This window comes from Theobroma cacao, chromosome 4 (genome assembly GCF_053813885.1).
Source record: "Theobroma cacao isolate CCN51 chromosome 4, ASM5381388v1, whole genome shotgun sequence".
Lineage (NCBI taxonomy): Eukaryota > Viridiplantae > Streptophyta > Magnoliopsida > Malvales > Malvaceae > Theobroma > Theobroma cacao.
The window spans coordinates 22,097,590-22,112,495 of record NC_142642.1 but is presented as its reverse complement, the minus strand read 5'-3'; the positions used below and the strand labels follow the sequence as shown (position 1 = coordinate 22,112,495).

General features: G+C 32.8%; 1 protein-coding gene across 4 annotated transcripts; it reads right to left on the bottom strand.

Moving 5' to 3' along the window:
* Positions 1–10,993: 10,993 nt before the first annotated feature.
* On the bottom strand, positions 10,994–14,628 carry LOC18601468 (3-dehydroquinate synthase). Of its 4 annotated transcripts, none has more exons than XM_088805242.1 (10): positions 14,471–14,628; positions 14,030–14,283; positions 13,469–13,635; positions 12,820–12,918; positions 12,618–12,686; positions 12,410–12,550; positions 12,218–12,307; positions 11,714–11,881; positions 11,382–11,481; positions 10,994–11,307 (listed from the first exon to the last, which is right to left on the bottom strand). In XM_088805242.1, exons 1-10 carry the CDS (start codon positions 14,533–14,535, stop codon positions 11,261–11,263), a joined length of 1,200 nt encoding a protein of 399 aa, XP_088661368.1. In that variant the 5' UTR covers positions 14,536–14,628; the 3' UTR covers positions 10,994–11,260. The 4 variants fall into 4 exon arrangements, with proteins under 4 accessions (XP_088661368.1, XP_017985338.1, XP_088661369.1 ...); XM_018129849.2 differs by having other exon boundaries at positions 10,994–11,293; XM_088805243.1 differs by having other exon boundaries at positions 11,382–11,460.
* Between the last annotated feature and the right edge of the window lie 278 nt (positions 14,629–14,906).

Sequence of the window (14,906 nt, the reverse complement as noted above, 5' to 3'; positions counted from 1 at the left end):
CATGGGTTAGGCATGATAAAACAATTCTCCTTCCTATAGCTACGAAAGATATTGTTAGGTAGTCCAATAGAAACCCCTTTTGTAGAAAAATTAAGTTTATAACTATAAGATGCTTCCTTTTCTAAGGACCACCTCCTCTTCTAGCTCAATATCCAACCAAACCCAATCAATCAATGAAGAAAATATTCAATATGAAAATATTATTAAAGAAATAGATAATTGAGAAATTCCAAGAGTTCCCCAAAATCAAATCTATAAGTCATCAACATTCCATAATTTACATCTAGATTCCTTCTGTGGATATTTGATCAAAACCAAGGAAAAAGGAGTACCCATCCAAAATCAATATGAAAATATCCAACTATTGGATCTAGAGACAACAGAAAAACTCAAACACCAAAAATAAAATTATTTTCATTTTGGATTAGTACAAGTAGGAGCTAAACCGCTCACAAAAGAAGGATTGGATACTTCCATCCTTATAGTCCTCAAAGACATAAGGCATCTCCATTTCAATGACTCCTTGTTAGGAACAGTATAAACAAGTTTATGTAGAGGACCAATACACTTTAACTGTTTCCCCAATTTCATGGTGTTATTAAAAGATAGGAATATCTTAAACTCTTTGACACTCCATATCCAAACACATAATTACAAAATGATGCCAGGGTTTGAACCATTGACCTTAGTTTACAAATTATATTATAAGGCCATGTACTCATAAATCAATACAAAGGCTTGAATCCACAGCCCAATAGGAGAAACTCTCCTAATCCAGACAAAAATGTCTAAGTCTCATACTACCATACCTAAGACCATTCACTGGCATGAAGTCCAACTTCCCAACAGATGGAGACTTGAAGGAGTTACAACTCATATTCCCATCCAAAATACAAAAATAAACCATGTAGCTTAATATAGAGATGGGTCTGTGGAGCTAGTGTTTAATAGACCACCAAGAATGCCTCCAAGACAATCTTTTGATTTAAGACAGACCATTCTTCTATTAGAAGTCTAAATAGCCTCGAAGACAATTCATCCACAACAACCCATAGAATGAACTTTAGGACAACTAAAGCCTTCGTTTCTTCATTACCATCTACCATTAGGACAAATTTACAAGGGATAGACAATTCCTCAAATATACCCCAACCAACATATAACAGGTAAGAACTTAGCCCAGCTAACTCACTTAACATGTCTCCAACATATTCGTCTAGGACCAATAATCCAAACATAACCATAGTTGGTGAAGAAAATTCTAAAATTTTAGTATTAGAAAAAGAGTTTAAAATCAATAAAGAATGGTGTAGAAAGCATTTCCACTCTAAGAAATATAAGCAAAAAGGAAAAAATTATTTAGAAACCTATAAAAAGGAAAAGGATCAAATTCTACAAGAATATTACATTTTCATGGAGAACCATAAGATTCTAATAAAATTCTTTACATGGTTTGAAGAATTTTACTTAGGATTGCGAAAAGTACAGTCAAATGGCAAACAACTAAAGGAGAAATTGAATCTCAACATCCTCCTTTGACAGAAGTTCAATATTCTCACAAAAAATAGCAATTTCTTTAAGGATGAGGTCTTTATACTTAGGATAACAAGTTACCTCAAAAGACATAAAAATGATAGTTAAACAAAACAACTATACCACTCAAAATCTTTATACCATCACAAAACAACTATAAAATATAGAAACACTAATTGAAAACCAACCGAAATTCACTCAAACACAGACAATAAATACAAAAGTGATTAAGGCCAGAGAACCAATTTTCAAATCTTTTGAAATTCCAAAAAAAATTCACCAATCGCATCAAAATAAATTTTTGAGAGAAATTCAAAATAAAATTGGTGCCCTAGAAAGCCAAACTTCAAGAATAATAGCCCCTAATACTCCTTTACAACAAAGCCATTCAATAAACATAATAAACCAACAAATAGATTCAAAAGACACTAGTGACCAACAAATTAACAAAATGGTTTGGAAAGAACCAAAAAAGCTTTACTATCCTAAAATTACAACACCTAATTTGAACATAGAAGAAAAACCCACTTTCTAAAATAAGAATAATGCCAACACAATTTATGAATGGAATATTGATGGAATGTCTAAATACAATATCCTCAATACCCTTTAACAAATGACAATGGCATCAAATGTATACAAATGCGAAAATCAAGTGGGCCAAATTATGGATCATTCAATAGCAAACCTTTTAGTTGTCGTTTCACTGGACAACTTAAAGGATGGTGGGACAATTATCTTACCACAAAACAGCAAGAAGAAATATTAAAAGTTATAAAAAAAATGATGAAGGAAATAACATCCTAGATGAACAAGGAAGAGAAATCCAAAATGCTATTGCAACCCTCATCTTCTTAATCTCAAAACACTTTTTAGGTGACCCCCTTCACACCTTAAAGATAGAAATTCAGAATTATAGTCAAATTTAAAATGCAAAAAATTAATGGATTTTAAATGGTACAAAGACATATTTATGACCAGAGTAATGCAAAGAACTGATAATCAACAACCTCTCTAGAAAGAAAAATTTCTAGTTGGACTTCCTACATTATTAAGAGAAAAAGTTAGAAACCAAATAAGAGACACTTATAAAGAAATAATTCCTTATGAAAATCTTACATATGGCGAACTCATAAGCTTCAACCAAAAAGAGGGATTAAAAATTTACCAAGATTTAAAACTTCAAAAACAATTAAAAAAAAGAAAGATATCTCTGTAGAAAAGAATTAAGATCATTCTTGTTAACAATTTGACATCAAACATGAACGTTCTACTTCAAAAACTTGTTATCCTGCAAAACCAAAACAAAAGAAACAGAAGAAAAGTACCCCAAATTACTACAACAAACCAAAATACGGGAGGTATATAAAGAGAAACAAAAACGAAAAGAAAAAAGTAAAATAGACAAAACAATAAAATGTTTCAAATACGGAAACACTAGTCACATTTCAAAATTCTACAAAATCAGAAAAAAAAATTATTGAACTTCACCTAGATCAAGAAATTGAACAAAAAATTAATGCAATTCTACTAGAATCAATAACATTAACCTATGTGATGTTTGAAAACATATAATCTTCAAGTGAGTTCCAAATGAAATACAAATTACATCTCAATCTTCAATAGATAATGAAAAACAAGTTAATGTCCTACCAAAGACCAAGAACTTATGATTGAAATCATTGATAAAATTCAAGACTTGACACTAAAAAGAGAATATCTTGAGAAATAAAAAACTCCAATGAAAGAAAAAACAAAAAAAACCCACAATTACAAGTCAAGAACACATGTATAATGTAAAAGATATTATATTTGATAGATATAAATCCTCTAAACCTAGACAGATAACAAATGTAGAATTACAATCAGAATTAATGAAATAAAAATGGAAATTTTCAAACTCAAGAGTGAACAAAGAGAAATAAAAAACCAAATCAAATTCTTACAAAATTCAAGAGTTCCAATAGGAAATTCTTCTTCAAATTCAAAGGCAAAACCAGAAAAATCACAACAATATATGATTATTCTTACAAAAGTATCAATACAAAGACACTTAATTAAATTACATCTTTTAATCAATGAAGAATTTCAACTAGAGACAATAGCACTTTTTGATACTTGTGCAAATCAAAATTGCATCAAAGACGGAATAATTTAAACAAAATATTATGACAAAACATCAGAAGGCCTTAAAACTACCAATGGTGGTAAACTTAAGATTACGTATAAAATTCCTAATGCAGAAATTTGCAACAATGGAATCAAATTTGAAACTCTTTTTCTAATGGTAAAAAATAAAACACAAGATGTCATATTAGGCGCACCATTCATATCCTTGCTTAAACGATATAAGGTTACAAATCAAGCAATTACCACTAAAATATTAAAAACCAAAATAATTCTCCCCTTCATAGAAAAACCAAAAATAAGAAATCTCAATTTACTAAAATCTTTATCAATTCATACTGGTCAACTCAATTTTCTAATAAATTACAAACAGAAATAAATTACTTACTTAAAAAAGGAAATCTCTTTTAAAAGGATAAATGAACAATTAGGTGAAAAATCTGTTCAACAAAAAATCGAACAAATCAAAAAAGAAATATAAAAAATAATTTGTTCTGATATTCTCAATGCCTTTTAGGATAGGAAAAAACATGAAGTAGACTTGCCTTATGAAAAGGATTTTGATGAAAAACAAATTCCTACCAAAGCAAGACCAATCCAAATGAACAAAGAAATGGAAGAGTTCTATAGAAAAGAAATACAAGATTTTCTAGAAAAACTAATAAGGAAAAACAGATCACCCTGGAGTTGTTCTGCTTTCTATGTTATAAAAAATGCAAAACTAGAAAGAAGAACACCCAAATTAGTAATAAAATACAAATCATTAAATAAATCATTAAAATGGATTAGATATCCAATCCCAAACAAAAAAGACTTGTTACAGAAATTATGCAGTGCAAATATTTTCTCAAAGTTTGATATGAAAACAAGGTTTTGGCAAATCCAAATTAAGGAAAATGAAAGGTATAAAATGGCATTTACTGTCCCTTTTGGCTAATATGAATGGAATGTCATGCCTTTCGGTCTAAAAAATGCACCATCGAAATTATAAAGGACAATGAATAAAATATTTAGTCTGTACTCTCAATTTACTATTGTTTACATAGATGATGTCCTAGTGTTTTCAAAAAATTTAGAAAAACACTTTAAACATCTCAAAACTTTTATCAGCATAATTAAGAAAAATGGATTAATAGTCTTCAAATCCAAAATTTGTTTGTCCCAAACCAAAGCAAGATTTTTAGGTCATTATGTAACCCAAGGAACCATTACACCGATAGAAAGATCCATAAACTTTGCAAAAAACTTTCCTAATCAAGTTTTAGATAAAACCCAACTCCAAAGATTCTTAAGAAGTCTCAATTATGTTATTGATTTTTATTTTGGCCTTAGCAAAATCTATAAACCCTTGCATGATGTAACACCCTGTAAACCAGTATAATAGTTAACATAATAGTCCCGGTAAGACAAAGGAATAATTGGTGATAGTTTATGGGCTAAAGAGTGATAAAGGAGTAAAGGAATGCTCCAAAGTAAAATATTTCGCACACGTGAAAATAATAATATCTTCGTCGAGGATGAATTAACACGTTAAAAGGTGATTTGGCAGTGAAGTGGGATATAATAATACGTTTCGAGACCAAATAAGACAAGTAGAAAAATTTTGAAATAAAATAATATTTTATTTAATAAAATAATATATTAAAATATTACTAATAATAATAACAATAAATGAATAAATAAATAAAATGAAATGAATAAAGAAAAGATGAATAATGAAAGGGTAGGACAGGTGGAAAATTAAGCATGGCTTTTTTGACTTTACTTTGACCACATAGGAGAGAAAGAAAGGAAAAAAAATAAAATAAATGGAACGAAGGTGGAGTGGGCAGCTGCCCATGTGGCAAATAAATAAGTTAAGAAAATATATTTTTTTAAGTGATGAATTGAGTTAGTAGGGGCCAACCACATGGAGTGAAGGAAAAAAAAAAGAGAAGAAATGATGATGATGATGGGGTCGGCAAAGGATGAGCAAAAGAAGGAAAGGAAAGAGAAATAAAAGAGATGAAAATGAGAGAGATAAAGGAAGGAAAAATCTGGAGAGTGGCCAGCCAAAGAAGAAGAAGAAAAGGAAGAAGAAGAAAAGAAAAAAGAAGAAGGAAAGAAAGGTGACCGATGGTGAAAGAGGGAAAGGAGGAAGCCATTTATGGAGCAAAAATAAAAGGGAGGAAGAAGCTGATTTTGAAAAGGGAAAACAAGGGTGTTGATTGCTGGAATTTGGAGGAAGGAAAAGAGACAGAGCTGGGTTGTGATGGCTGGCGAAAAAAGAGAGAGCTTAGTTTTGGTGACAAAATGGCTGAATAAAAAGAGTGAAAAATTGGAGTTCTTTGAGCTGATTTAGAGCTAACCAACGGTGGAAGTAGAGAGGGGACTTTAAGTCGTCGATGATGTGAGGGAGAGAGAGAGCTTGTGCTATCCATGGGTGCTGGTTCATGAAAAGGCCGGCTTGAACGAGGTGGAAGAGAAAGGGAAAGAGAAGAAAGGTGGAGACTTGGGCCACCCATCCCACATTGGTAAAAAGTGCCTTTCTCTTTTTTTTTTTTTTTTGGGCTCGTCATGAAATTGGATTAATTGGGGGGCTAGCCCATCTTGTTTAGTTAAATTTAGATTATGGGTGATATGAATTAAATTAAGTTGCTTTAATACAATATTTAAAAATTCTTTTATGATATCTCATAGGATTAAAGCAAAGAAGAAAATATGAGATGAATGAATAGTATTTTAAATATAGTTAAGAAATTTTGAAATGGTTCATTGTGAGGAATTATTGTTTTTTGAGGAATTTATTTACATAAATTAGTTGGAAGTGTTAAGTTGCATGTTATATTAATTGAAAGAAATAAGGGGGAATAATGTGGATGAAAATTGGAAAATGATTGAGTAGATTTGAAATGATTGTGGTTGCCGTAAATATGGTTAATATTATAAAAATATTAAGATGGTTTTGGGCGGAAGTTACTTCGAAAGGTTAAAGTGGGCACTAAATATATTGAGTTTGAATTGTTGCTAGGAAAGCTTGTCTTGATGGACTGCCGAACAAAGTGAGATGTGACCGGTAAGTAGGAATAATTATAGACACGTAAGAATCAATAGCGATGTAATATCTCGCTATTGTGAGGTGAGTAAGGGGTGTCAATTTTAAAAATTTTCGTAAATATATACCTATACGTATGATTTATTTTAAACACGAAAATTGTGGATAGCATGTGCTGGTAGCAATCTTAGGAAATTGTGGTTGTAAATTATGTTTAAAAATCGTTTTGAATATATATATGTATAAATTATATGTAAAGAGTTTTAAAAATCGAGAAACAAGCCCTTCGCATCGTTTTGCCTTAAAATCTATGCCTTATATTTGTGCAGTGTGCATTCATAGTTATATTCCTTATCCACCATGCAAATTATTGTTTTGAAATTCATGCATAAATTCATTTTGAGAAAATGATAGATTTTATCATACCTTATGTTGAATGCTTTGGAAATAATTTTGAAACGAGATTTCAAGGACATAAAGTGATTTCTAAAATGGTTTTATAAATCGAGAGATTCGAGAGTAGGCCAACTGTCACTTCGGTTAAGTGTGACCCTCGTGCACGAGTGTGCTCTAGCTAAAGAACTTTTAGGTATCCAACGGGCGGTTAGTCATGGTGGAGACCACGGCCTGTGATATACGTATGCGTGGCTAGGCCACTAGATGATTACGTGGTTGCAATCGTTTGATTCTCCGATGTCGGTCAACATCGTTGAGACTGCCATGACATGTGGGATCCGGTGGAGCGAGACTCCCAAAGGTTATTACATGGTAGTGGGACCATGGATTTTATTTGATTTCCTACTCGACAAGAAAAAAATCTCTTTTGGTTTTCAGACTCTTATTTCTTGCATGGTGAAAACAAATTTATACAGTTTCCTACAGCTCTCCCCTAGATTTATTGTTATATGAATTTTACCCTCGCATGCAAGGTGATTTACGAACTGTGTATAACCCTAGTTACTATTTGGTTTCGTGGGAGCTTGCCCAACTTTATTGATTTGATTTGAGTATTACATGAGATAATTTCGACTGCAAAGATCTTGTATGAACGTGAGGTTTAAAACGATATTGTACTGATTTAATTTGAAAATGGTTATTAACCTTCTCGTTGCATAAAAGTTTACTTACTTGATTTGATATACATTATGGTTGATTATGACTTATAAGAGATTCTCAATATTTTCTTTTTTATATATAAGGCACAAATCTCTGTTTGAATTAAATATTTTTATCTACTCTTGCAATTTTTATTATTCAAAATGTCTACCTTATTGCTTGTTTCCCATCTACGTCTTACTCACGGAGCCGATGATCATTGAGTGTGTGAGACTCACACCCCTCTTATTTCCCCTTTTTGCAGACAAGGATCAGCCTAGCGTGTAATTATCGGTGTGTACGATCCATCGTAGATAGGTAAAGGCATCTCTTAGCCTTCCATTCCGAGTCGTTTCGCTATTAGAGGTCGAGTTTTAGCAATTTGGCATCACTATGTAAACAGATTTTAGTTTTGATATAAATGAAAATTTTGGGGTATTAAACTCGATGTATTTAATCATGATTTTATGACTTAAAGATCCAAATCGAATTACTATGCTTATTGTTAAATTCATAAAATAAATATATATGTTTTGAGCATTAATATTGTTTAGTAAATGTGTATAAAAGATATCAAGAAATTTCATGAAGGCTTGTTCGAGACTTGACGGGATCTCCCGAAGGTCTCGGATGCTAGTAGCGATCGGGAAGAGGTCGTTACACATGATAGGCTCAAAAAGAATCCTACTCCTTAGACTCCTGTACATACTGATCTTGTCAAAAAAATTAAATTGCATATTAAAGAACTCCCTTGTTTACATCTAGCAGACCCAAGTACCCTAAAAATAGTAGAAACAGATGCCTCACATATAGGATATGAGGGAATTCTTAAACAAGTCAAAAATCAGAAGGAACAAGCAGTTCAATTCACCTAGAAACATTAGACGCCTACTTAGCAAAGTCACAGTACTATCAGAAAGGAAATTTCATCAATTGTTTTATGTATTTCAAAATTTCAAAGTGATTTACTCAATAAAAATTTCCTTCTATGAATTGATTGCAAATCTATAAAAAAGGTTTTACAAAAAGATGTCCATAATATTGCTTCAAACAAATTTTTGACAGATGGCAAGTAATTTTAAGTATATTTGACTTTAACATTGAATATATTAAAGGAGAATCAAATTCCTTGTCCAATTTTCTTACTAGAGAATTTTTACAGGGAAAACCATGCTACCTAAGTTGAGAGATCAGAAGAAAAAAAAAGAAAGATAAAGGAGAGTTCTCTTCTCAAAATTTTTCCTAAAGACCAATCAAATCATGGTATGAAATTTGTACTAAAGAAAATGAACAAAAGGGAGAAAGCTCCTCAAAAATACCCAAAATTTACCAAGATGCCCAAGATCCAAATGAACTTGACTCACAAATCAGAAAATAGATTGAGTCTCTTTCTCAATCCTCAGAAGTAGCTTTGGCACTAGCTTCCCAAATCAAAGAAGACACTCCTCTTAAACAAATTGCTATTGCTGCAACAGAATCTTCAAAAAGCAAGGAGGTTGTTTTGCACAAACTCAAACCTCTCCAAACTATTTTCCCAACATCACAAACAGTGTCCTCTTCTTATAAGAGTTTTACTCAGTACTTTTGCAAAAAGTCCTTCTAAAAAGTTTTACTAATTGAAGAAGGATTTGATAAAAAATCCCTTAATGTTGCAATTCAAAAAACTTTTCAAGGATGGCATTACAAATCGTGAGATCTACAAAAACCCCAACAGTATTATGAAAATACTTTGATCAAACATGGTCTGTATTATTTAAACACTAATGTGGAAAAAGATGATCTCGAATTCATTACTCACTCAACAGCCCAAATTTTGAAAGTACTAAGATCCATGGACTGGGAAGAAAACCCAAACTTACTCCAAAAATTTCCTACCAAATTTACAATAAGAACAGACCACCATATGTTCTTCAATTATTGGGACTACCAACAAGCTTGGTTCAATACTTTCCTTTTCAATAATAAACATACCAGACACTCTTGGCTAGTATTCTTTAAATATAGAAACTAATATAAATTCCCATTATGGTTTACCCACTGATGGAATTGGTTTGGGCCATTTGGAGAGATGTTTTCCTCCAAAATTAATGAATAATACCAAAAATTTTAGCTTGAATCAGATCAGGACAAATTACATATCTCTATTCATTTCTTCTCAAAATTAACCATTTCTTGGATAACCTCATGGGACAATACATATGATGTTGATCCCTAAAATGGTGCCCCCACAGTAATCTGAACCTTCAAGACTAAGTGGTGGGACAAGTTTAATGATAAAAAAGATGATGCACAATATCTTGAAAACTGGTTCTACAAGAACCCAACATTATGCAAAACAGTTGCGTCAGATCAAGAAGTTGCAAGGTTTTTACATACAAAATCAAATGCAAGTGCACTATTTACCTAGGCAAAGAATAAACAAAAATACAAGAAAATCATGACAGAAATGCTTCAATTCATCAACTCTGATGAAGAAGATAAACAAGAGCATGAGACTTCTGAGCCATCCAACAAAATTGTTGACTTAGACCAAGACGAAGACTACATGCCACCAAGAAGGAGCAAAAAGTAAAAAAAAAAAAATATCTGAAAAAGAGAAGACAAAAGAATTTTTCAAGACATCTCTACAAAGCAAAAGCATCTCTGAAAAGCAAAAGTATCCCTGAGATTTGCAAGGCATCTCTGCAAAGCAAAAGCATCTTTTAAAGCAAAGAAGACAAAAGCATCCCTAGATCTTGCAAGGCATCTTCAAAATTTTCAAAAGCACTCCTGAAGTTGCGAGGCATCCTCAACAAAAGAAAAAAAAAAGAAAATTTCAACATTTCAATCAATTCCTGTAAAATTTTTGAAAGAGTAATTATTAGCAAAAAAGAAGACCTATCTATAAAAGGCTCCCATTGTAATCAAAAGGCAGAAAGCTAGAATCACATTTAGAAAAACTTCTCTTTGTAAAAGCTTTTCTGAAATAAAAATTCTAAACTCTTTTCTTTAAGTTTTCTTTAAATTCTCTTCTCATTGAATTTTATTTTTAAAATTGGTATCAATATTCCTATTGCACTTTGCAATCAAAATTTATTAAATCCGGAGATCTTGCGGGCGATATGGTATCAAGGCCAACCGAAATTCACTAATAAATTGGTCTTTGGCATGAAGAAATATTGCTTCAAAACAAATATATATATATATATATATAACACAAAGAGCTTGTAAAAATTTATAATAAATTGGTTAGTTATTCCTGAGTTATACAGATACAAGCATTTGCCCTGCAGTCAAATGCCAAAACAGTGTTGTCCACTGCAAGCACATGAAAGGCCTTCAAATGGATGGAAACAATCCTGGAAATGAACAAGTTTCAATACACATTGTTGGTCGTTCAATTTTCAAGAATGAATTCTTGGATCTCTATTCCAGTATGTCGGGCCGCACCTTGTAGTCTTAGCAAAACTTCATCCCCCACTTTTAGCGAGGTTACAGGAATCGCAGTCTTCTGCATTGTGTTACCTGTGAATGATAGGCTGGCAAAGTTTAAATTGATAAAGAAAAGTACTACCAAAACTTCCTACAAAAACTAAATGACTACCAAACATACCTTTGTGTGTACAAACCAAAGCAACTGTTTCTGCATTCTGCAGAAGGATGCTGTATACAGTTTGATCATTTGCATCTCTCTGCGGCAAAAGCGTCCAGTACTATTTAGAACAATGAATACGGAGTTCAACATAAACATTCTAACCTTAAAGAACCTGAGAGTATAAAAGAGTTCAGCATTATGTAACATACATTTAACCAAGTGAGAAGTTTGGATTTTATCTAAATGGAAGTGTGTATCTATTTGTGCTCAATATTAAATGACATATGAATTTTGAAACAAGTTTAGTAGAGCGCAGGATTGTGTTTGACATTGGTAAGCAGTATACAAACCTTTGCTTCCACAAGGATAAGTGGTCTGGTCTCAATCTTAACACGACCAACAATTGCTGTCTTCAGTTTTCCCTTTTGGTCAACCACAATCACTTCTTTGCCTGCTTTTAACTCAGAAAGGTAGCTAGTTTTACCTCCAGGGACAGCAACATAGGTATGGACAGGGCCCTGCATATTCCATGTGATCTTTGTTAAAAGAATTTGCATTACAGAAGGAACACTTTACAATAATTAAGGCACAAAAAGACCTCTGTATATGTCGGAAGACAATGAAGACAAATATTGCATTAGACAGAAAGTACATAACATATCCAAGAATACTGCTAAGTAGGAAATGGAGCAGTAAGCATAAGAAAAGACTGTAGTACACTGCTCTCAATAATCAATTGATCCCTTTCTGCTGTGTCATTTTCAGAATTTCTAGTTTAAGCTAAAATAATATCTTTCACAGTTATACTCAAGTGTGAAGGTAAAAAGTGTGAAGGCACAAAAGCCAAAACTTACTGCATTGACACGGAAAGGTCTACTGGCAATGTAATTTGACTCCAAACATTCTGAGTGAACAAGAAAAAGTCCCCTAGCAAATGATCCAACCTGTTGAATGGTACTTGCACTTATAAGAGCGGCAACATCATGTATCATCTCAGCAACTAAACCCAAGTGATAGTTTAGTATAAAGAGAGACTACTAGCATACCAGGAGTCCCTCACCAGGTCTCATTAGGCTACAAAGATCCACACAAACTCGATCACCCATTCCAACTGCATGAACTTGAGTTACAGTGGCTTTAGACAAGCTCAGTCTGTTGTGCACTTCATTCCTTCTGTCAAAATACTCCTGATAATTTAAAGCATGTTAAGGAACAACTTTGATCATTCAAGAATACTGACCTAACACAGATTACCTTCAAGTCAAGAACAGCTTTGACATCCTCAGCTTTTAAAACAACCCCACCCAGCCCATGCTCCAAGGCCTACAAAATAAAGATGGTTACAGGATGGAAAATGCAATTGAAAAGCCAAATTGACTACATATGAGAAAATCAAATGTATGACAAAGACATGCTTGCATTTTCTGTGCTTGATTAAAGATAACTTGTGAGTTACCTCAAGAAATAGTTGCGCTTCAGCAGGTGATTTTGAGACAGCAAAAGCAGTTGTTTGACTGCCTTGTAACTCTGCCACAATATTTTCTGCAGGTATCACCTAGAAAGATGAACAAGATTATGGCTAAAAAGTAATGCAATATATTTAACGAGATAATTTGGTTATATCTTCAGAGTTCTCAATCTGACAAAAGAAATATAACAAAATTTTAGCTAAACACAGGGAGCAAGAAATATCCTAATCGATTCAAACGGGAAGATTTTCGTGGGGTTCAAACAAATTATTTTAACAAAAGCTTAGACAGTGAAAAACTACATTCCTAACTACTTATTTTAGCACTCAATCACATTCATCTTAAGTATAACTTAGCCATCACAACTGTATCAGAAAAATCTTAGGTGAGGAGCAACGAATTTTTTGCAACTTTTTATTCACTTGGTGCTTGTATGGTTTGGTAAGCCATTGCAAGTCCGTTGAGAACTTTTCCTATGATAGCTCCATTCTATAGATGCTATGGTCAAGTTATTCTATCAAGCATGATACAAACAACTCTGTCAGAATTATATCTATAACTTATGGACTAGTTCAATGTAATGCTCTGAACTAAATCTGTAAGACATGAATCTACAAAACGTTCACAACCTCATACCTGCCAGTCCAGTAAATCAATAACAACATTTCCTGTATGCTCATCCTCTGACTGGACCTTCTTTAAATCTGCTGGAGTTGAAACCTCAAAAATTGTAGCAACTCTTTTGCCCGCACTATCAAAAATCCCTCCCTCTTTAATGATAAGAGGATCAATGAATGCAATTGCTGTAAATTTCAACAACCAACCCCCCAAAATTAGATACAAGCATACAAGCATCTATGAAACAAAGCATTTTCTCTTCAGCAAAAGCCCACACAAGTTATTTCATTGTTTGCATGGTAAGCATAGACACAAAATAAATCATCCTCTTGTTTAAACTAACACTATTAAAAACCCATTTACCAAAAAAACAAAAGGCGTTACCAAGATACATAGATGGATTATGATTATAATAGTATGTTTTGAATTTTGCACATAATATAAAGAAAGTTTTTTGAAGTCACAATTGCTCTGACTGAGAATAAATTAATATAAGTAACAACAATGAACATTAATCAATTTCAATTTTTAATGCAAAAATTCAGAAGGGAGAAGGATGAAGACTTTGAATCGCATTACATGACCATTCATTGACAAGTCCTTGATTCTGTGAAGAGAAAATGAAAGTATTCCATCCTCTTTCCACAGCAGCAGTCATGACTTGACTGTTTTCAGTCCATATCCAGACCCTCTTTGATTGCTCATACAATGCGGTGGATACTGGTGAATCAGAAGCAGCAACAGAACACATTCTAACACTTGAATTAATACTCAAATGGGTTGTCTTAGTTTTGCTATATCTGCTCAAAAAGTGCACCTTTCCATGATTTAATCTGCAAAAATTGCCAACTTTATCTGCATTATTAATCAGTTCAAAGATGGAGAATCAATTGAGTAAATCACAGAATTAGCGTAAAATGATTTGGACAAAGCTCAATGAAGCTAAAGAAATGATATTTGGAAGACTTCTATGAAAGAGCATAACTGCTTTTGAAAATATAATCAACGAAATGAAAGAACCTGAAGCAGGGGAGCTGACTTGGGATTCTGACAAGAGGGACAGAAGCAGAGGACACTGAAGCCATGGCCTTTTAACCCTTGTTCGGTTTGAGGTGATTAACTGACTTTTGATTTGGGGTTGAACTTGGACCTGTTTATTGGGAACGAGTCCAGACTGAATCTAAATGTAGACGGGTTGGCTTTCATCAGCAAGATTTTGGGTTGGGTAACTTGGAGTGGGGTTTTTATGTTTTCGACTCTCTGGCTGAAGGTCAAGTGGGCTTCTTAATTTGATGGTAACTAAGAATTTATTGGAAGTAATCTCCCAGCCCATCATTCTCTAGTTTAAACAGATAAGTCTAGTCTCTGAATTATATGTTACTTACTAGACACATTGCCCGTTGGATTTTCAAAAATTAATCCACTTCTTTCACATATAGTTTATTTTCATCAGTTA